This window comes from Perca flavescens, chromosome 2 (assembly GCF_004354835.1).
Source record: "Perca flavescens isolate YP-PL-M2 chromosome 2, PFLA_1.0, whole genome shotgun sequence".
NCBI lineage: Eukaryota > Metazoa > Chordata > Actinopteri > Perciformes > Percidae > Perca > Perca flavescens.
In genome coordinates, this window is record NC_041332.1 from 36,159,699 (window position 1) to 36,184,380 (window position 24,682).

At 40.0% G+C, this 24,682-nt stretch overlaps 1 protein-coding gene across 8 annotated transcripts in view; it reads left to right on the forward strand.

The window, feature by feature from the left end:
- Positions 1 to 24,682, forward strand: part of LOC114565998 (potassium voltage-gated channel subfamily KQT member 5) — a 202,048-nt gene that overhangs the window by 135,543 nt on the left and 41,823 nt on the right. For 4 of the 8 annotated variants that reach the window (XM_028594341.1, XM_028594362.1, XM_028594346.1 and 1 more), the window contains exons 2-4: positions 17,947 to 18,037; positions 20,370 to 20,426; positions 21,939 to 22,065. In XM_028594341.1, the coding sequence (XP_028450142.1) occupies positions 17,947 to 18,037; positions 20,370 to 20,426; positions 21,939 to 22,065 (275 nt within the window). The remainder of the gene's footprint in view (positions 1 to 17,946; positions 18,038 to 20,369; positions 20,427 to 21,938; positions 22,066 to 24,682) is intronic. The other 4 variants (XM_028594389.1, XM_028594354.1, XM_028594377.1 and 1 more) reach the window with 1 other exon arrangement.

Here is a 24,682-nt window from a genome sequence, read left to right on the forward strand (position 1 = left end):
TCCCGTTTACATGCACCTGTGCACCGTGCAAACAGTGCCTCCCTCTTTCATTCCTTCAACCAGCTTCTTGAAAACGTTGTGCATTTTGTGCATATTCAAAAACCTGTTGATATCCAATTCTGTGTTTCACCTTATGACCAGAGATGTGGGCTTTTCTTTTGGGCATGCATCTCTACCACAGCCCTGCAAACTGTTGGCTGGTTGGTGTGTGTACAACAACCATAGCAATGCACAGAGCTGACCGTAAGCTGTAAACAGGCAAGAGGCCGTAAACTGTTGCTAACTCTCACAAATTGTGGTAAAAGCCCTGATTGAGTTGTATATTCTGAATGTGCTGTATACATGTCCAGAAAATGCTTCTAAAAGCTGAATAATACCGGAATATCCCACATGTCTTAATCGGAAAATGCTGAATTTGGAAAAAGGCCTTATTTGGAACATTGAAATTTGGTGTTTACATGACCCGTAACGAATACAGAATGTGGTCATATTCAGTATAATTGAAGAATATTAGTGTGCATGTAAACATACTCAATGAGACAATGTGATAACAACACTGACACTGGCTCGGTCACACACAACAACCACTGTGGCTCTCTACATGAGCGCTTTCACAAGATAATTACATAATTTTCAGCATGTTGCCAAACACTAGGGCTGGGTATCGCCAAAAAGAAATTACAACATTAATGAGGCAATTCGGTCAGTGCCTAAAAAGTATTGAATTCGGTACCCAGCCCTACCAAACACTGTTTCAAGATGCTGCCCAACAAGTCACCTAACATCTCTGTTTCAGGCCAGCACATGTACATGAAACACTCACTGTGATTTGAAATGGCCAAGGTACCAGATGGGAATCTGTGTGGTAGGAGGCGGTCTGTGACTGTGTTTCTATGAATGAAAGTCCAAGTTCTTTATTTGTGTTCTACTAAACAACTTTTTGAATGAGATCACTTACAAGCATTATCACAAATGTATCGTGATGAATAGAGTCAAGTAGTTTGTACATAGGTAGACTTAACTTAGCTCATTTTCTACATACTAAATGAATCAATGTTTTAGAGCTGCAAAGATTAGTCGATTAAATCAATTAGTAGTCAACTATTAAATTAATCGCCAACTACTAGGTTAATTGATTAATCGGTTTAACTCATTTGTTTATGAAAAGAGTAAAAATTCTCTGATTCCAGCTTCTTAAAGCTTTAGTGTGTAACTTTTTGATATTGATGAACGTCCATCACATTCAAGCCATTGCCAAATGAGTTGCTACAAAGCTATTTAAGACTATCAGCTCCACACAGCTCTCTCTGTATTTCTCAGTATGGCTATGTTCAGAAGATTATGGCGTCCGGTGACTTTCGCGTGCAGAAAATCGATTGACTCCTTGCAGTTTTTGCTGAATTTTCATTATGGTCTCTATGCTGCTGTGTTCCAATGACGGATGAGTGTGAAATAGCTGTGCGCTGTGGGTGGTCTCTGTGGCTTTATCTCCTCATAGGGCCTTCACATTTTCATTTTGTAGTAGAACATCAATCCGCAGCACAGAGGATTATGTTCGTGTCCTCACACAGGCTTGTCTTGTTTTCCTGTTGTGTTTCTTTTTTGGGAGTTGGGCTGTGATATCTCTGCCCAGCTGTGTAGCTGACTTTCTCTCTACAGTGCTGCTTTTTTTTTGGGGGGGGGGGAGCATAACAGGATGATGCACTCCGTCCATCTGCTTTTTGTACTAATTATCTCTTTGGGGGCTCAGTAGGAAATGAGGTAAGATGACTGAGTAATTGGTTATACAATATAACATCAACTAGGGCATCATTTAGGCTTTTAAAGACCCCCTCCAATAAAAATCAAGTTTTCCATATGGTGTTTTTTATACTACAGGACAAAATAAGCATTCAAAGCCATGGCTGAGCATTTCCGCCTTGGAACTGTACCAATGACATATACAGAAATACATATTCAGACATTCAGGGTTTAATATGTCACATACCAAAGGAACCAATCCGATCAATTAGTTGGGTTGGGCTTTCCGTATCATGAACATAAAGCGATTGTCGTGCCTCGTAATTCATTTTCAATGAGAGGCGAGCGGGCAGGGGGGTTGCGGGTTGCGCGTCCGTGCGAGAAGAGTTGAATTGTCTTGAACATTTCCCTACGCAATTGACTCGCAGCGCAAATCAATGAACAAGAGACTGATTTTTCAGTCAAAAAAACGCAGCGGGCCTGCCTGCTGTGGTGGCCAATCACGTACCCGGAGATCAGACTTGTCGGTGTGTTTTGAGCTGTGGTTTGAGGAGGTGTGAGAGTCCCGTACAGCAAACAGGAAACATCACTGCCTCTAACGCTGCCACGAGAAAGTTTTAAAACTCTACGAGGGTAAAAAAACAAAACTCTCTGAACTGACCGGGAGTTTGTGATATAGCTGAATGTTTCCTGCAACAACAAAGCACTTGCTATGTCTCGCTCGTCTCTTTTCTTTCTCTTCTTCTCGCCTTTGAAGTAAAGCTGCCTTCAAGTGCGGTCGGAAATGTCGAAATCAATAAATGATCTGACAGAAAAGAGTAATTGTGAAATATAAAGTCTACATGTGCTTTTTGGGGGGTTTAGGAACACAACAGGATGTCACACAAATGGGCCGTTTCATTGACACAACCATGAAAATGCAGAGAGTTAAGACGAGGAGGTAGCATAAGGTTTAAAAGGTTAATTACAGTAAATTAATACTGCTACAACAAAAAGTGTCTAGAAGAAAGCAGGTGGAAAACTGGCAACACAGACAAAAGCTGTGTTCGAAACCGTTCCCTCATTCACTCACTCACTATTCCCTATGTAGTGTTTATTGAATAGAGAACTATAGAGGGAACGACTGAACGAGATTTCAGACACTCGTTGCGTCAGTAGATGCGCCGGTCATTTGTGTGACGGAGGCAGGCTCACCCAGCATCATGTAAACAAACCAAAACAAAAATACTTCTAATACGTCCCTGAAACAAACCGAGCACTCGGGAGAATAGTTAAAGGCTGTAAATATGTTGCATGTTACATTTCCACTGTTAAGAAATCAAAGCCCCTCCATTTTTCCTTTTCAGTTTTCGCGGGTGCTTCTGCTTCTTCTCTGCTGGGAAAACACTACCGAGTTGCATTGTGGGATATGGGAGTAAAATGTAGAGTACATCTTATGTATACTCAAATTAGCAGTGCATTGTGGGTATTTTATAGATGACTATATACAGTAGTTAACGTAATTACCCTGGAGAATTCGAACAAAATGGCGAACACACTATATAGTGCACTATTTTTGAAGAAAGCACAGAGACTAAATACACAAGGTAATGAGGGTAGTAACGAGAGACAGGTGAGATGAGGACTGATGAACAGGTGGAACACATCAGGGCAGGGCAGACAATCACGGGGAAACGGTACAACAAACAAGGCAGGCTTTAGTGACACCCCCACGCAGAGAGAAGCAAATTGATTTGATCACAGCAAAATTCTCCCTGTAGTCCTTTCCTCATCCAGTGATGTCCGAACATGTCAGTGGAGGAGAACTTGGAGCATTGACTGAGAGCATTGGCGAGTTTCATGCAAACCATGTGCTTAGTTACAAACCACAGAAAATAAAATGAAATGACGTAAAAAGGAAGCTCTCTGTCTACAAAGTAGAAGATGAGCAAAAAAAAAATCTTGGCAGTCGACAAGATGCCTGTCATGTGTTGACTTTCCAATTTTTCCAAAAATGTCAACCCTTTCATTGTGGTGGAGAGAACTTCCTTTCCTTAACCCAGAAATAAACAAAACAGCAGCCCCACCGCAAAACAGGACGTCATCAAAAAATATGTGTTCTTAACTTAGCAGCAACCGTTTGGAAATCCTTCTGCTATGCTGGATGCACAGAGCACCAACAGATCCGACTCTGCGTACGTTATTTCCACAGTAGTGTGTTGCCTATGTTATCGAAACGGCGCCATTCTTCCAAACACTGTGCAAAAGCTAAAAGCCTCACACAGCAACAAACGCGCCCATCCTAAACACCTCACTATATCCTAAACACCTCACTGTATCAATGGAGAGATGTCGTGAAAATCTGCGCTCCCGCTCCCTCTTTGAGCCAACTTTGCAAGTTCATTTGCACTCTGTCTAATCTCCCCAAACACATTCTGATTATTCTCCTCTCTCTTTCAATACCTCTTGCAGACTCAGATGCATAACATCAGCACATAAAAAAAAAAAAACTTTGACAAAATACAGAGTACATCCCTGGCTCAGCCTTTCACAGAGCTAGGTGAATTATGGATCTAGCGTCTTGGGCTTTACGGGTCCCACTCTTTACCCCCCGCTCACTGTCAGCACTGTGGCTTATAACAGCTGATGCACAGAACACGTGCACACATGCTGTCTTGCAGATTTAGAGTGTTTGTGCTTACGTGTGTCACTGTGTTAAAGGAGTGTAAAGACAGGAAATGTAATTGCACCATTTAAACTCAAGTGATAACAATCTGACAGTGTATGACACCTCTCTTAAATCTCCTCCACCATGTAAGCCTCTGAAATGCGCTGGGTACACTGAGAGGGCCTGTCGCTGTTGGAAAAAGGCAGAGACTTTTTGTCAAGCCGAATGTAAAGAACGCTTTGAAAGATGAAATGCATGGCATGGAGGAATGCAGGAACATGACCTGTCGCCATGAAAGGAGGCAGACAGAATACTCAAGATAATTGAGTTTGAATACTTTGTATTTTTGAGGTAATCGACCAGCATTTTGAAAGCATTTTAACATTATTAGGACACATATAAGACCTTATAAGATGCTTATGAAAATAAATAAACCCATACAAGTGTTAATTAAAGCACAATTAACATTATTGCTTATAAGACACTTGCAAACTCTTATTAGAAACTTATTAATGGCTTATATACCTGTAATTGACATTATGAAGTAAAATGAATGTTAATAACATTGTATTGTTTATTACAGATATATAAACCATTAACAATTTTCTAATAAAAGCGCATAGTGCCCTATAACCAATAATAAATGTGTTAATTGTGTGTTAATTAACACTTATATGGACTTATTTGTGTTTAAGAGCATCTTGTAAAATGTGTTTTAATAACTGTTAATTACTGCTTATTACAAGCACCTTAAAATAAAGTGTTACTCATTTGAAAAGTCTAAGGACCTCAGACTTGAAACCTAAAGCTAAAAATGAAAATCAGAAATCATTACACTCTCATGACAACAGAAATGTTATTTAAAGGATGTTCAATAATCTAATAATCAGTGGTGGAAGGTATGTTAAAAGTATTCAGATCCTTTACTTAAGTAGAAGTACTAATACCACACTGTAAAACTACTCTGTTACAAGTAAAAGTCATGCATTGAAAATATTACTTGAGTAAAAGTATGTAAGTATATATCATCAGGAAAATGTACTTAAAGTATTAAAAGTCAAAGTACTCAATGCAGAAAAACCCTCACATTTTAGAAACTGGAAACGATCCAAACAGTTCTGTCAATCAACTCAGTGTTTAATCCTCTAATCATTTCATCTGGACATGTTTTTTAGTTTCATTCATAATAAAATGTCATATTTTATAAACTACATGTGTTTTGTTTGCAAAAATCTTAATTTGTAAAGTAACTAGTAACTAAAGCTGTCAGATTAATGTAGTGGAGTAAAAAGTCCAATATTTCTCTCTGAAATGTAGTGGAGTAGAAGTAGAAAGTGGCATGAGAAGAAAAGACTCAAGTGAAGTACAAGTACCTCAACATTTGTACGTAAGTACAGTACTTGAGTAAATGTACTTAGTAATAGTCCACCACTGCTAATAATACAATCTATACAGATCCAGGACAAGTAAACAATAGCAAACGCAGTCTGTATTAACAAGAAAGACAGACGTCCAAAAGGCTGACAGACACAACTACTTTTATGAGCCCGAACAATCCTTTTCTGAGGTTTTAGGTTTCCCTTTATAGTCCTTGTCTACTCATAAAATTACTAAGTATAACGCAGAGCTGACATTAATGTGACACACACTTCCCCTGTTCCCCCGGCTCAGCTTTCTTTAAGAAGTAAAGTGAAAAAACGGTCAGTTTTCATTATGTCTTCAGCCAGCTATGGCACTTGAGAATGGTATGTTTTGGTGAAGAGTGCGAGTACACTGAACCCCTTCACAAGGCGATGAACTCTGACCCGTATCTAATGACATGATCTAAGACAGGTGTTCCCAAACTGGGGGCACACTCCCTAGAGGGGCCCGGAGTTTTAAAAAGCTGCATGGTGGCCCAGTGGTTAGCACTGTGGCCTTAGAACAAGAAGGTAGCCGATTCTAACCCTGATCGCCCTGGGCCTTTCTGTATGGAGTTTGCATGTTCTCCCTGTGTCTGCTTGGGTTTACCCCACCATTAAAAACATGTTCCCCTCCCTCTCTACCAAGTGTTGGTGAGCATCTTGCGTCTTAAGACATCGTTCTGCACTCTGCAAAATAGTCTCGGGAAGGAACTTGTGGTGGAGCATTTGCACCCCGCAAAAGAAACACCTCATACAATATTAAATGAAGTTAACTGTTCACACACAATACAGTAACGTGAGCTATTTAAATTAGCTGACACATGGTTAAATGTCATTTGCTCTTACCAGTGTATCTCCGTTTGTACTTCGTCCGCAGCAATCCCACCAATCAGTCTTCAAAACATTCCAGTTAGAGAGGAAATGCGCTAAACAAATTCTTTGTAAATCTTTACAATCATTCTCCGAAAGAACCAAGCAGGCCTGCTTTGTTGCACAATCCAAATTTTCTTCAAAACTTGCCATTTTCAGTGTGTAGTTCCAGGTTTGTTGTTTCCCGAAGCGAAGGGATTTTGAGAACGGCAACACACAGAGAGCAAAAGAAAGGAGAGGGACATCCGGTGAGTGAGCAACGAAGTGCCCTTTAATTGATTAATTGTAAAAATAAAATAATTGACAGATTGATTGACCGTGAGAATAATTGTTAGTTGCAGCCCTAGTTTTCACACCAGAAAATAATAAAACTAAGTATACTTACTTTTTTGGAATTACTTATGTTATTTCCCATTTGTACAACATAAAGTCCAATAATTTCTGTTATACTAACTGGCAAGGATAGTATAATGTGGTTTGGAGAGATGTAGCTCAGTTTAAATGGTAGGATAATAAGAAAGGAAGCTTCCTTTCAAAGACATAGACAATAATATCTGCTTTCATATCAACCCAAATAAAATACCATGATGGAGTACAGTGAAAGCAAAACTTCATGATTGCTCAACAACCAGCAGAGAATTTGGTTTCAGGACCATGGATAGCATCAGAGAACATATATCTACAGGTCATGTGAGCGACAGCATCTTCTCTAACACCTGGCCAATCAGATCTGATCATTACAGCATCATTAGTCTATTAGTGCACTGTGGCCCAATTAACCCTTTGAACTCTGCAATAGAAATGCTCCTACATCTATGACTACATCTAACTTTTCAACAGAGCTGCCCCACTGTAACTTTAGTTTAAAAAACGTCTTAAAAATACATTATCCAGTAAAAAATAATTCCCAGTGGCTTAGGCCTGGTGGGGGGCAACTTAGGCCCGGTTGGCCACCAGGCTTGCAGTAGGGGGAACCCTGCATTGATTTTCTCTTGATTTTTGTCACGTTGGTTCATTGTAGAAATAAAAAAACACAAGTCAAATTCATACCTTAGGGACTGTTCGTTATTTATATAAAGGGCCACCGGAGGAGTTTTGGGACCTTTAATAAAAATAGACTTGAGCCTCCCTTCGCCATTAAAAAAATTTCTATGACCCTCCAAAATGATTGCAAAAAGAGGCATGACCCTCCCCATTAATTTATGGATGTCTTCTGTACTGATTAGTACTGGGTAAAGATGTGCAGAGTCCACTTATTTTTTACAGCCGTGACATACATGATTCAACCTCGGCATTCTCATCTCATTCTCATCATTCAGTAGATTTACTCACTAACGTTGTTGTGGAAACAAAATAAGCATGGAAACTAAATGCACACTTCCTGCATTACTTCAAATACTAAGTTACTCTTCTAGTAAACTAGTATTCACATGAAATAAAACAATAAAACATTGAGACCACAACACAAAAACTGGTTGCTATGGACTCGTCACTAGGCTTCCTCAGTCATTGTATATTTTACATAGACTGTAACAGTCTATGATATTTTAGCACATAGGTAAAGCTGCCGAAGCTGAACATTATATTCTATATAATTTAACAATTTACCCTTATGAAATCCAATTGTAGCACGTCTTGGAACCAAGGTTATAATCGTTAACGAAAATGAACGAAATAACGAAAACTAGGTGGGAAAAATCAATGTCGTTAACTGAAATAAAAATAAAAACGAGGCATTACAAAAAACGATAACTGAACTAAAACTGTAATGTAATTTGCAAAACTAACTAAAATAAAATAAAATACCGATAGCTGCTGGTTAGTAAATAAAATAATAAAACACTAAAAGCGTGAGGAAGTGTGGGTTAATATGTTGATTGATACTGGGATGTCTACACAACTGTGTGTGTCGATTGACTTCAAAAAGTTCGTCACTTTACTCAAACCAAAGTTCAAAACACTTGTTCATGTCTGTATTCTTTAGTCTGTTGGCTATTTAGGTTTTTTCCTGGCACATGTCACTTACACATTTTGTACTTACTGTGGCGTCTTGTGTAGACTGGTACATATTTGTGCTCATCACAATATGTACATTTTATGTAATGGTTATTGTTGAATACATTGTGAATACATATTTCTAAAATGGTATGATGTTTTTGTTGAGTTATTATTACACAATACTTTTTTTCTGACCTGTTTTAATCTTGCCCCCAACAAATAACCCATATTACAAAAAAAGACTAAGACTAAAACTAATAAAAACTAAATTAAACCTAAGCATTTTCAAAAAATAAAAACTAAACTAGCAAACCTGCTTAAAAAACTAAACTGAATTTGAAAACAAAATGTCAAAACGAAATAAAAATAAAAACTAATGAAAAATGCAAAACTATAATAACCTTGCTTGGAACACAATAGATAGAAAGTGGCAGGATACCCCGACACTTAAATTCAACTAAAATGTAACAGTGAAAACTCAGTGTTCAACCTCCAGTCTGTTGAGATGCCTCTCCAAATGCAGAAACCAAGCGCAATGACATAAAACATTAAGAAAAAAGATCCGTATTTTGCCGTAATCTAATGACAAAAAAAAAGTAATCCACAGCGATCAGTAGATCCACAAAAAGGTAAAAGATACGGTGTATCCAGCAAGTCCTACGCACGTCACATTCACCAGTCAGCTCCAAACAGGTGAACGAGGCCTCTCCACTTCACCGTTGAAAACAAAAGTGGAATAAAACGTATACAAGTCCAAATCTACACAAAACGCAATCAATTAGTAAGCTGACATCAAATGTATATACATGGCATTTAGGAAGCCTTTATTGCAACATTGGCACGGCAAGATTTGCAGACAATAGTGCAAGAGTAATTTTTGTTTTTTAAGTCTTGCTGCTCCCATCATCAGCCAGGTAGGCTAATTTTTTTTTTTTTACTAAAGCAGTATACAAAATCAGATGTATTACCTACCACCATTTAGTTGTTTTGTGTTTAGGGCTGTCCCAAACGATTCTTATTTAAATGATTAATCTATCAATTATTTTTTCGATTAGTCGACTAATCTAACGATTAATTTTTTGATTAATCTAACGATTAAATTTTCAATTACCGATTATTTACCCATTGCTCAATTATTAACAATTTACACTAGGGATGCACTGAACCCAGATTTTTGGGGTTTTGCCGAATACCGAACCCACTGGTTAAGATTCTGCCAAACCCCGAACCGAACTGAACCCTACTCCCATTCTTAACACAGTAAACACATTAATGAAGTAAACAACGTCCACAGCAGTGCATTTTTCATTGTATTTTAACTGTAAAAAATAAAAAAGAATAGGCAACATTATGCCTGGCACACGTGGGAAAAACTGTTTTTGACAAGGCCTCTGTTTACCCTATCTCAAGATCCAACCAATATCCAAAATATTAGCCTTTTAGATTTATAATCCCATGAAGTAGGCTACCCCCACGCTCTATTCACATTGTAGGAAAGTACATCGCTATCGCCAGACAATGTAGTTTGGCAAACTTTCGCTAACCAGGGTATGATGAAGACATGTTGGGTGAAATTAGAAAGCTCCCGTTAGCTAATGAGCAGCAGCCGGCCGTTCGGTCACTCCGCTCCCGCTGTAGGAAGACTCATTTCCAGAGAGAACGCTGACAGCCCGGGAGAGGCACGGTCTGGTTTTTAGCTGTGACTGTCCTTCCTTTGCCGTACCTGAAGTTGCTGCATTTTGGCTGCTGTCTGGAGATTCCTTCATGCACAACTCGTATTCTTTTGGATGTTTCATACGCAAATGTCTTAACAGCGGCGATGTTGTGTATTGTTTAGGGTCCTCGTCACCACGAGACCAATCGGCATTGCAAATTGAACATGTAGCTGGACTTGAATGGCCTTCTTTTGACTGAAAGTACTGCCAAATTGTGGACATGACCCTCCCCTATTTTCCTCTGGTGGTCCATTACATAAATACCGAACGGTCCCTTACACAGACACTGTTTGTATCCACCAATCGAATTCTACACACACTGTTGCAATGTGTTACTTGAATTAGTCAAACGCTACAACCCATTTTCCAAACAAATCAATTAAACGTACAATATGTAACTTTCTGCCGCTAGGGGTCTCTCAACCAAAACAATGGACGGTAAAACTGGACTTTTGGAATTATGGGAGTTATTAGTGTTAAACACCTTCGCTGCCGGTTAGAATGCATCAGTTCACGGACGAGTTTACCCATTCAAGTTTATTCACGTTACGTTTATTCATGTTATTGTAATACAATAGCTGCAGTTTCCCCAACATAATTAAGTTTTTCTTGATTAGATTTTTATTTGTAGCTGACCATTTAGCTAGTGAGCCAGCAAGCTAACAGTAGCCAGCAGCTAAAACACAAAATATTTCACATATCAATGTCACCTTTTGGATGGTTTCAACACCGAGGCGGACGGGGTGTGTTGTAACGCTAGCTAGCTACTAAACGAGGCTGAGAGACGGGTGTGGGTGGGGATTGTCGGGGAAATCTCCGCGATAGCGACCCAGGACGTTTGATGCCTGTTGTGCAGCAGCAGAACATCTCCCAGCTGCCCGGAATTATCTCCCCTTCACTTTTCAGTAATCTTAACTTTTCGTTTTGGTGCTTAACCCACCTTTTGTCGGGTTAATTTAGCTAACGGCGTAAAGACAGCTAAACGCGAAGGGGGGAGAAATTCGGCAGGGAGGAGATTTTCGACACATACACCGGTAGCGCTACGGAGATGTAGCTACCGCTATGGATGGCCGCTGTTGTGACTCGTCGCTGGGTCTGTTTCCCGACGTTTAATTAAACTGCCGTTAGCGTCGTAAGCACCAGGCACTGGAGATAAGTTCTGGCCGGGGGGGTTGCTGTAATGGAAGTAGCTGGCTAAGCTGACTGGGGGCTAACGGTAACTAGCTAGCTATATGTCCCGTCAGCTGTCATCCCGACTGAGTCTCTCTGCGCCGGGGGAGTGAGGCAGACAGACCGGGGTGTGCTAGCTGGCTAAATTAGCATTAGATTAATCGTATACAGCTAACGTTAACGTTACTAGATAAGTTATTCGTGGGTTAGCTCAGTCCTGTTAGCTGTCATAATAAAAATAACTATTAGCGTGTTGAACGATGTTGTAACTTCATAATGTTACTAAAGAATTTATAATAGTTACCCACAATGCTTTAGCATCAACGTTAGCACATTCTAGTAACGTTAAGCTGGTATCGATATTGAACTTACAAAATAGATAAGGTCTCTGTAAAAAGTGGGATGTAATTAATCACAAAATGATGCTGTATGGCAAAAAAAAGCAGTATTACGGTTACAAGTATTTTTTTCTGTGACATTGTATGATTTACAATTACTCCTGAACGTATCATCTTGGTGCCAGTGTTCTGACGGAAGTTAGAGTAACTTGAGGGTGAAAGGTTATGATGCCACTGACGGGCGACTAAAGGAAACGTGCCGTGTCTGAAAATAAAATAACAGATTTCTCTGGGTTTGACATTTGGTGGAAACATTTGGGATAGTGTAAGAACACAACTCATAAAAATATATAACATAGGAATGGTCGTTTTTAGACAGTTTAAAGCAGAAATGTTACATATTATACCTTTTAAGTTATGCAAATCAGAGCAGCACTTAACACTGGTTCAGTGGGGCTGGGTCTCTTTCTGTTCATATGTGAGCAGGGGTGGCGGGTGCATTTTAAAAAGGTGAGTGGGTGGAAGGACAGATGTCTCTATGTTGCTTTTGCGAGGGTGTTCATGGTGTGTGTGTGTGTGTGTGTGTGTGTGTGTGTGTGTGTGTGTGTGTGTGTGTGTGTGTGTGTGTGGTGTAAACCAGCTTAATTTTCCTTTTTTGAAAGGTTAAGAGCGATCACTCTGCTGGAAGTGCGATGCGACACTCCAGATTAATTCTGACGCCTATGAGCATCATGACACACAGGGACCAAGGCCGGCTGAGAAATCTAATTTGTGGGATTAATTAGTGAACTTCGTTAAGAGCTTAATGAAGCTATCAGGGTGCTTTTCAGTCATTCTCTACCCGCTTTTAAAGTAACGATATTAAAAATGGGAACACAAGTTGGGCTATGGATGAAGGGATTTGATTGTCACTCTGTAATTTTCGGTCTGACAACCTTGTAAGTGTGAGAGGCGTAGGTGGGCCCGTGACAAGGAGCTTGCTTTTCAGATGACAGCACCACAATGCTTGTCACTAGATGTTTTCCTCCAATCAAAATCACATTATTCAAATCTTTGGAAATGTCAACAGAGCAAACTGTTGATACTTAATGCTTTAATTTCACTCCGAACGTCTATCAGCTCTCTGAGCCATGAGACAGAGCAAGAAGAAAACATATGGGTCAAAAGAATTATGACATCACCAGGATGCAATTTGTGAAAAAAGCAGAGATGTTTTTTGATCATGCACAACAAAACAAAACATGCAAGAATTAAACCCCCCTTTCAATACCATGGATATAGGGCCATCCATGCCAAAACACTTATTTATGAACTTCAGTGTTCAATGCAAAATATTCTCAAAATGAAATACCACAAAGTAGTGTCAACATAAAACACAGCGCTTTCAAGCCGGAGAGCAGAGTTCACTTCGCGACGAAAACAAAATACTTTCACCCGGGAAACACTTTTCTGTCTGAGTGTTTTAATCCAAACCATGATCTTTTTCCTAAACATAACTAGTCGTTTTAATGCATATACTTAACTGTCAGCGCCACATGACGCTCACTTTTTCTGGCTAAACTCCACTACCACGGCCCCTGAAAGGAGCATCATCTGGTGGTGCCTGTAGTCGACTCACAGTCACCCATTGGCGGCTAAACAACTGCCACTGGTAGCCGGTGTTCGGGAGCTCTGTAGCAGCTAAACTCAACCAGCAACTGCTGCTCGGATTATATCATTCTATGGGACTATAGACTGTTAATGTTACAGCGCTGTACTTAGTTTAAAATACTTCTATTTAAGTATATAATATATGGTCTATTGGTGAAGTAGCACTGATCACTTTGGGGGGGGAGGGGTACATTTTGTCCCCACCGGGGATAAAAATAATTCAGCAGAGGCAGGGATATGTAGACCAGAAAGGGGGAAATCCCACGTATTCCCCTCGAAAATTCGTACCCTGGATATCACCATCCTAGCGGTTGTGGAAAGTTTTGGCTCTCTGAATGTTAAAGAGGGCCTGACTGGGGTCAGAACAGCACAGTCCTGTACAATGGGACACAGACCCACTCTGAACACCCACCATTTTCACACAGGGGCCTTTCAAACACTGGAATCCTGCATTTAGCACCTAAAGAGCGAGATCTTCCCCTCAGGAGTTGTTAGAGACTAAAAACAGAGCTAAAAGAGAGTTGTGTTTACAACAGAAAGATGAGCGAGCTAGATAACAATGGTTACATCAGCAAAACGTGATTTACATAAGGCCATATAGCTATTGCTAGTTTGCTAGTTTGCATCTGAGGTAAACACTCAGCTGTGCAGCGAAAATTGTACAGCTAACGTTAGCTACCCTAGTAACCTAATGATATAATGTTACCCAAAAAAATTTCATATAAATGTACATTTAAATAACAATAAACATTGACCTAACACATAGTTGCAAAAAAATTAGGGTCATAAGGAACAGTTTTGACTTGATAGGAGAACTTAGCTAGATGTAATATGAGATATCTAACGTTAGCTAACAGTTAGTCTCGACCCTGCCACTGAACTTTGCCAGACCCTCCTCCAAAGCGCGCTGAAGGAGGGTCTGGCCACTTCACACAGCATTCAGGGATGGGAGGAAAACGTGCTCTGGTTTGATGGCATGTCTTTAAACCAATCAGAATCGTCATGGGCAGTGCTAAACTCCGCACATAGCCGCTGCAAAATAGTTGTGCGAGAGAAAACTCAGATTGGACAGATAGTCTAGCTAGCTGTCTCAATTTACCCTGCAGAGATCTGAGGAGCAGTTAACCATAGTCCATAAATCCACCAAATTTAAAATGCCAACATAAAGAAAGCGGAAGGAAACGGAAAATAAATGCATCCGGGGGAATTTTCTGCAGCACCGGAGCAATCCCCGAAGTGGAACGCAAAGGATATAGACTACCTTACAGTAAACAGTTAATTAAGTTGGCTTGTTAGCTAGCGAGCAAAGCCGTTTCCATTAGCATAAATGTTAATTTACCATTTAACATCATGGATACCCTTAATCCAGTTACTGTAGCCTTCAGTTTGGAAATTTTTGTTGATCTGGTGCCTTTTGTCTGCCCACAATTTGCAGTTATTGGAGGGACAAGCAGAAAGTTTTCTGTCCACCCTTAACTGGCGACAGCTATCATCATCCACTGTCAATGATGTGAGGACGCTGTTAACCCATCCGAGCACTCATGGTTCTTGGTAACCCTTTTTTGTCTGTCTGTGGGTTTTACAAATACTTAAACAGTGATGAGGCGATTTCATCTGACTTCTTTTGAGGTAAATAGATCAAATGTTTTCCAATTAGCCTTTATTAATTTCCTAAAAAGCAACAATTTTGGATATTCAAGGTTTTCACCCGGTAGCTTTGTCTTTGCAAGAGTCAAAAGGAAAAAGGAAGCCAATACCGGTGAATTAGCCGTGCGCTACCCATGGCCATACTTGGACTCCCCTATCTCCCCGCACTGCTGTTTTTTTTCCGGGGGTATTAAATATATTAACAAGTCGTCCAAATTAACATTGATGCTGTCAACACACCAAGAGCATATTTCTATTCTTCACAATAAAATGGCATGCTTCAAGTCCAAATGATGCAGTTAAAGCTTCTTTATTTCCACTTTGAATGAAAGGTATACAGCCACCTGAGCGTCGCCCAAGCCTTCCTACTGCTTTCTCTGAAGTCACTTACATTCACCTAAAGGATTATAAGGGAACACCATACTAATACCGTGTTTGACCCTGTCCTATCAATATGGGCCAACATTTCTAAAAAATGCTTCCAGCACCTTGTTTAATCAAAGACATAAAGAGTTAAGGCAGTTCTGAAGGCGAAAGGGATCCCCCCCACACCATTACACCATCACCACCACTAGCCTGCACATTGGTAACAAGAGATGACTGATCCATGTTCTCATTCTGTTTACGCCAAATTCTGACTCTACCATCTGAATGTCTCAACAGAAATCGAGACTCATCAGACCAGGCAACATTTGCCCAGTCTTCAACTGTCCAATTTTGGTGAGATTGTGCAAATTGTAGCCTCATTTTCCTATGTTTAGTGGAGATGAGTGGTACCCGGTGGGGTCTTCTGCTGGTGTAGCCCATCCGCCTCAAGGTTGTTTGTGTTGTGGCCTCACGAATGCTTTGCTGCATACCTCGGTTGTAACGAGTGGTTATTTGAGTCAAAGTTGATCTTCTATCAGCTGGAATCAGTCGGCCCATTCTCCCCTGACCTCTAGCATCAACAAGGCATTTTCACCCCCCAGGACTGCTGCATACTGGATGTTTTTACTTTTTCAGACCATTCTTTGTAAACCTTAGAAATGACTGTACGTGAAAATCCCAGTAACTGAGCAGATTGTTAAATACTTAGACCAGCCCGTCTGGAACCAACAAATATGCCACGCTCAAAGTTGATTAGATTACCATTCTTTCCCATTCTGACATTCAGTTTGGAGTTCAGGAGATTGTCTAGACCTGGACCACACCCCTAAATGCATTGAAGATTGTAGATAATTTCATTAATGTGAAATTTAACAGGTGTTCCTAATAATCCTTTAGGTGAGTGTATGATAATTCACACGGAGATGCTTAGTTGTGTGTAAATTACTTTTCTTTGCACTGTTGGGGGAGGTCAACCAGGAAATGCACTGTGAAAAGGCCGAAAACTGCATCAGCCGCGAATGGTGTCTGGAACATGGACACAGTTAACGTTACTAAAAAGTGTTTTTTTAAGTGCAGTTCTTGGGGGCACTTCATAGTGCATACATTTACACTCAGAATTCACACACTCCCTGAGCGGCCTCTAGTTCACCTGGTAGAGCGTGCGCCCCATGTAGGTTCAGTCCTTGCCAGCGGACAAGGTTCGAATAAGACCCTAGGCCCTTTGCTGCATGTCATCCCCCCTCTCTCTCCCTCATTTGCTGTCTCTCTTCAGCTGTTCTAAATACAGGAAAAATCCCTAAAAAAATATCTTATCTAATTTAGACAGTCCCAAAAAGATGTCAGACAGTAAATATTAGTTTGTCTGGAGGCTGATGGATCTCTGTGATGAACTAAAAATGTACATACAAAGATCTATTACATGACTGGTTGAGGTACCACCCAGACAGCTCATTATTTTTAATTAGCTCCACCTTTCCTGTCCCTTTACCACTGGCTTTGCACATAACGTCGCTGGTCTTTCTGTGACACACACCAGCCTATCGTAACACCAGTTGCCTGAGAGGGAAATTCCCCCTTACTTTTTGAAATAACAAATTTAGACGCATAAAGGTAAGAGCTTAGCAAAAGGTCTGAGGTTTGAATTATTAACGTGTAATTATACAAACATGAAGCAGGACATGACTGAAAAAAATCAATGTGTGCTCTACTAAAGCCTCTCCATGAAAAGTACACACAGCATGTCAACCGGTCTTTCTCCAGCAGGCTTAAGAGGAGATCTGAGATGATAGAACACAGATGTGCTCTTACTGTTTAGCATCAAGAGCCACCGTAACTCTAAACCCTAGGTTCCTATTACAGACAACGACGTGTTTTTGGAAGATCTATGTGATGGAAAAAATACATGTTATGGTTATGAAAATGGTAAGGCTACGGTTTCCTGGCGGAGGGAGCGACAGTCGGAGTGTGGAAACGGTCAGATGTTGCTTGTTTTCCAATAGCCGCAGTTTCACTGCTTGTTATTTGCAAATTGAGTTACACAAACAAGCATGATTAACTTGATATCTCAGGAAATTGAATAATAGGCGGCCTCGTGGTTCAGTGCGGAGAGGAAATAAGTTCTGTGATTGTGCTGCCAGGTTGTTGGTGTTCTGCTCGGCCCTTCAGTGCCAGATTGGGTTCAAGAGTTTGTCACAGAGGAAAATACAGCCGACAATTCCACTTCCGTGGACATTTCTATGATCCACAGCATATTTGTGACCAATGGAAATTATGTTTTTGAATTTGAGATTTGATCTGCCGATGGTGGTTTCAGAGGTCAGACCATTGATGTCATCTTGTTTGATTCCAATCGTATGTTGTATTTTTGATTCTCTCCTTCTTTTTTCTGTTGTTCTCTTTAGGTTCATCTTGGTCTTCAGCTGCCTGGTCCTCTCTGTGTTCTCAACCATCCCGGATCATCAGGTCTTCTCCTCTTACTGCCTCCTCATTCTGGTACGAAACTGGACAAGCAGCCACAAGCAGTCTTGTATAAAGTACTCGAAAGCAATACTTTAGTAAAAGTACAAGTATCTTACCAGAAAATGACTTTCGTAGAAGTCAAAGTCACCTTTTAGAGCATTACTTGAGTAAAAGTCTGAAAGTATTTGAAATTTACTGTACTTAAGAATCAAAAGTAATTTTACTAAATTAAATGTACATAACTATTAGAAGTAAAAAAAAAAAAACTTCATGAGCTTTATTGTGGCTTCCTCATAGTGAAACATAATATTCTGGGTTACCACACCTTAAAGATCAAATTCAAAGTCTGACATCAATAAAGAGAAAAACAGAAACAGAATTTTATTTATTTGTTCACTCCAACGTAAGAAAACATTTCTTGAAATGTAGAGGAGTAAAAGTATACACATTATATTTAGGATATGTAGTGAAGTAAAAGTTTCCAAAAATATAAATAACGAATTAAAGTACAGATACGTGAAAATTCTTCTTAAGTACAGTAACGAAGTATTTGTACTTTGTTACACTAACACTTTCAAAACAACAGTTCAGAAATGTATGTATCCATCCTTCTACCCATCCATCCATCCATCCATCTACAGTGGTGGAAAGTAGGGCTGGGCAATATATCGATATTATATCGATATCGTGATATGAGACTAGATATCGTCTTAGATTTTGGATATAGTGATATGACATAAGTGGTTTTTACTGGTTTTAAAGGCTGCATTACAGTAAAGTGATGTACTTTTCTGAACTTACCAGACTGTTCTAGCTGTTCTGTTATTTGCCTTTTCTCCACTTAGACATTATATCCACATAACTGATGATTATTTATCTAAAATCTAAGTGGAAAGATATTTTGTTAAGATAACTGTCAACCCTAGAATATCGCTGCAATATCGATATTGAGGTATTTGGTCAAGAATATCGTGATATCTGACTTTCTCCCTATCGCCCAGCCCTAGTGGAAAGTAACTAAGCAGGCTACATTTACCCAGGTACTGTCTTACATTTTAGGGGACTTGATTTACTTGAGTACTTCCATTGTATGATACACTTCTGCCAATAGAAATATTGTACTTTTTACTGTTCAAACTACATTTATCTAATTACAAACATTGTTGTCAAGTGTGCTTAAACCTTACATTTTTCATACAGTGTGCAGTTAACTGTTCAATTGTATTTTCAATAAAAACTATATTTGGCCTAACTGCTGTTTCCAAAGGCCATTTTATGCTTCTGCGTCGAATCGACGGCGTACCCCCGCAGACCCCTCTGCATCTACGCCAGACCCTACGGCGTAGACTGACGTGCACCTCTCGAAAAATGTAACTACACGTTGCTCGGCCGTGGCTGGGTAGCGTTGCATATCCCCCGGCTCATTCCCTGGTTCTCTTTCTCCATAAACAACATGAGATCAAGGAGAGGGTTAACTTCTCCTGCTCCAGATCTCCCACTGTGGTCAGAAAGAACAGGGGAGACACTTTGGTTCTCTCACTAGGACTAGAGTCACTACTCACTCTGAAGCTAATCGCCATAACTCTCTCACTTCTCCCTCGCTCTATCACCCCCCCACACACACACACACACACACACATGCCGGCTTGACGCACACACCAGCGCACAAGTATAAACATCAGGCCACTTACGTAGGCTACGGCGAAAGCTCTGCGTGGAGCCATAAAACCATAAAACAGGCTTTAGCCTTCTCAACACTGTCAGGAATAACATTGTGTTGGGTAAATACTAAATGTTTTACTTTTTTGGCCTAAAGGTAGTCAAATTTGTCTAAAATGACTGAAATCAGCCTATACACGTGTACGTGTCAATGGTAGACTAGACATGACATTTAATGAGATTTACTGCAATTAACACTCAAACTACAACAAACAAACAAACAAGCCATACAACAACAAAAAATCCCAAAATATACATGTTGACCAGAATGTATCCATGTTTTTAAAGAGTTAACTGAAGAAGCCTGCACTACATCTTCTGGAAGCTCATTCCATGCTTTTACCGCACAAAGTGTGAAGGTTTTTTTTCTCTCTTTTCAGAGCAACACTTTAGTGGGAATGATTTTATGAGTTCCCTTTTAAATCATACCTATTACTCCAAAAGTGGATGACTGGCTCAGCTGTGATATCATATTTTCTATGAACAAGCTATAGACCTCAATTATGTCTCCTCTGTGTCTGCTGTATGCAAGTTGGTAATTGTAAACATTTTAACCTCTCCTCATATGACCTCTCTTTCAGACCAAGAATTAGTTCAGTAGCTCTTCTGAACTTTCTTAATTGTTCTATATATTTTAATTTATAAGGACACCAGACTGAAGTTGCAAATTCAAGATGAGATCTCACCAAGGATTTTTATAATGGTAAAAATATTTCCTTGCATACATTGAAAAAAAATTGCCAGCGTAGAGTTTGCCGTCATAATTCTTCGCTGAAATGTGCATGTGAAATTCAAGTGAACTATCAACCACTACACCTGTATCCTTTTCCACTTCCACTTGCTAAACCACCAAATCTCCGACTGTATAATTTACTATTATCATTTGAATTCATGATGTGTGAATGTTTACATTTATCTGGATTTCATTTTAGTAACCATGGGTCATACTAATTACTCATGCTATGGAGACAATCGTGAATATGGGATATGTCAGTGTCCTTGTTAATTATCCTAAATATTTTGGTGTCGTCCGCAAAAAGATATGCATCAGATTGTATCACATTTGGTAAATCATTTATATAGATTACAAAATGTGAAAGACTGAGCACAGATCCCTGTGGAACTCCAGATGTCACTGGTTTCCAGCCTGTAGTGGTTCTGAAGTGTTCTCAATAGTAGCCATAGCCCCTAAGTGCATGTATTGAAGTAGAAAATGGAGGAATGTATAAATAGAAAACTTGAGCTGAGTGTCTTGTGCTAATTGTGATTTAACAGTTCAGAGGGGAAATGATAAATACTGAATTAGGATTACAAAGAGTACCTCCTCTATGTTAAATTATCAGACCTAGACTTCTAGATTAGTGGCTCATTTTTGCTCATTTTCTGGCAGTTTGCAGATTATCTGTATCTGCGTTTTATTTACTGGATAACCGTTAAAGTTAAATAATTAAAAAGTGTTCTACTTTGGCTCTGCTACAGCTCTGTGTCTGTCCCTCTGCTTCAGTTGTCACTCACCACTGAGTCTGACTTAATGTCCCGCCCATCTATCTGACCCTCTTTGACTGTGTGTTATGTTGAAAGTTTCAAATGTATTAAATAATCACTTAAAGCATCTAAACAAAGTTTTGTGTTGGAGTTTGTAACATTCCAAAATCTTAATTTTGACTTAAAGATTTTCATTTTCACTGTATATGCATATCAATTCCAAATATTTTCAGTCGATCCTACTAAATGGAGTTCAAAGTTACCCTCAGAAAGAAAGTTAGGAAGGACAGAAGGAGTTACTAGTAGCAACAAGAGCAAAAATGATTTTAAAAAGTATGACTCAACATGTTTTTCAAAAGCCTATAACTGAAAGGGGAGGTCAGTTTTTTAGACAATTTTTACTGCACATGATTGCACATGCTTCTACAATTTCAACTGAAAATTGCACTGCACTAATTGCATCACTGTTTTTATCTAATGGGAACTGAATCAATGTGCGCAAATTAACAGACACATCAGATAAAATACTTTGTCAAACTGGCGTTCATTTTAATGAGAACAACATTGCGTTAATGATATGTATAAAAAATACATGATAATGTAGGCCTATTTGTAATCCACACTGACAAGTAATGACTAACATATAATGCCTGGAAAGTAACATTAGTATCTTCTTTAACCATTACGAACACACTGCCAAAACAGCTATTGCTTCTGTCTTTTTGAACAGGAGTTTGTGATGATTGTGGTGTTTGGAATGGAGTACATCATCCGTATCTGGTCGGCGGGATGCTGCTGTCGCTACAGAGGATGGCAGGGACGACTTCGCTTTGCCAGGAAGCCTTTCTGCGTCATAGGTGAGTTATGATAGGGATCACACCCTTTTGTTGAGTCTCTTTTGTGGAAACAGACACAGATAATTCCCCCCCTAAAAAGCTATCTTTTTCTAGCAGGAGTACCATTTCCTCTCCTTCATTGTTTAACCTTTCAGTTGCCTTCCACTAGCCCTCTAGTGGACCTCAGTTGTGCTTTCTGTTAACGCAGTCTGATGATAGACGTAAGCAGGGTTCGACAGCATGCTATTGGCCATAGTTTGCTCGTGCCATTTACAGTTGTGGTCAGAGCTCATAAGAACAGAGAGCATTTACGTAATGAGGTTGCATTAGCTGACTTTTTATTCTTTCCACTGTTTAGACATGGATCTCTCGGCTCATTCTTGGAAATTAAGGTGCTCGAGGAAGGGAGGGAGAGCAGGGCATAGAGTTTATGCAGGGTGCTGTGTGCTCCCATCGTCACACTGTAGTTTGCCAGCACTGTGCGAATAGGAGCATAACCAAAGGGAGAAAATAAAGTAATTGATAGAGAGACTGGGAGAATGTGAAAGAGAGCGTGAACAAATGAGAGATAATGGGATAAAGTGAGAAAATGAAAGAGAAAATTACTTGGACTCAGAAGACCGGAGCAATAGAGAGGCAGATGGAGGAGATGCAGGTACACAGGACACTTTACAGATAGAGTAGGTCTAGACCGTCCCACCCTCCCCACCCCCCCAAGCATTTGGTGCGACAGTGCCAAGGAAAAACTTCCTTATAACAATAATAACTTTTATTTATAAAATGCCTTTCAAGAAACCCAAGGACATGTGTTTGTGGCTTTGACAGATACAAGACAAATATTAAAAAACAATGAACACTCAAAATGATGCAGTATTACCAATCACACACATTTGGTGTCTGAACTATACTGATTTTATGCAAACTTTTAAACGGGAGTGTATATTGTGTTAAAATCAATATCTCAACGTAAAATTCTGATACGAAAACTATATAAATTCCTTCTTTTTTCTTAACTTTGTTTCCTGTTATACGCAGCAAATGTACATGCATACATGTTGTAGAATCTGCCTCTGGCCTTTCATATCTTGAATGAACAGACGCAAACACAAGTTTAATTTTCTGTGTGTTTTCCATGGCTCGGGATTACTTTCTTACATTTAAGAAAACAACCCTGATGATTTAGTTTCAGCTTGGGCTTGGAGAATATACTATTTATTTTTTTAAGATTATTTTTTGGGCTTTTATTGACAGGACAGCTTAAATACAGGAAAGGGAAGAGAGAGGGGGGTTGACATGCAACAAAGGGCCGAGGGTAGGATTCGAACCCGCTGCCGCTGCCGAAGACTCAGCCTACATGGGGCACACACTCTACTGGTTTCCATGGCATGGAAGGTCTAATGTAATGACCCTGGATCTCGCGGCCCGTTCATTTCAACGAGGAACAGAGCGAGACATATTTGTATGAAGGGCCAGCGCTTTGTCAGCGCTGTGGAGATAGGTCTGGCTACAGTGCTTATCTATTCTGGGATAGGGGGAAAAACTCTTTGGCTTGGTCGTATTTCTCGGCACTAAGCCCCAAAACCAGAAGGAAAGGGACATGCGCTGGGTGCTTTATCCCAGCACTGTACATCTGTTGAGCCAGACTATGACACAGCGCAATGACACTGATAGGGGTTCATAACAGTAAAGTGTTTGATAAAGGGCTGTATCAGTCTACATTTACATTGCTACGTTTTGGTTTAAAAAAGAATATCTTTTGCTACGTTTTCTCATTCCCCCTGCTGTGGCATTTCAGAGCCCCTAAACCGGAGACATTTGAAAACACTTCTGACCCCGTTTAGGTTTGGAATCTCAATGCAGTCTAAACGGCCGCAAACGGAGACCTTTGGCAACACCGACACTGACGCCAACGTTTCACCGCCTGATTGGGTCATGACGTCCCTGTCTCTGAGACTAAGCTACTAATGTTACCATGGCAACTACCAGCGACGGGCGGCGTATACATGCTGCCTCCTGTTCACCGCGGCACGCACATGCCCAGTATACTAAAATGTTCATGAGATATGCAGTTTGGGCGTGTTAGTTTAAACGCAGATTAGTTCTTCTACTCGAGCTAAGAACACTTGTGTGCACGAAGATCGCTTTTGGCTCCAAACTCTGCTGAAAAACAAAATGTAGCAATGTAAATGTAGCCTCATTTACAACTGTAGAATGTTGTTAGCCTGCTAGCCACGTTTCGCAAATACAACCCTAAAAAAATACCATCTGACTGCAACTTCAGGAGCTACCTGACACCCTTTTTTTAGCTTGAACATGCTTGAACATCGCAAATTTAAAAAATGCATTCCTAAACCTGACACATGCCTCAATGCCACCTCAGAATGTGATCGAAACACGAGGATTTAATGGTTTGTTGGCCACATACGTCCTTCTGTCAATCACTTTCCTCACATTTTTCTCTCTACACTTTCAAAGGTAGTGAACCGGAGACTTTCATCTCCAGAGAGTCATTCATGTATTTTTCATGGTGTTGCTGCTGACTTTTCCCCCTTTCCCTCTACCCGCTATGGGTCAACTGGTTCATGGTTTAAAGAGAAGCCATTAGACACACCTTGGTCAGCATTTTCTCTCAAAAAAC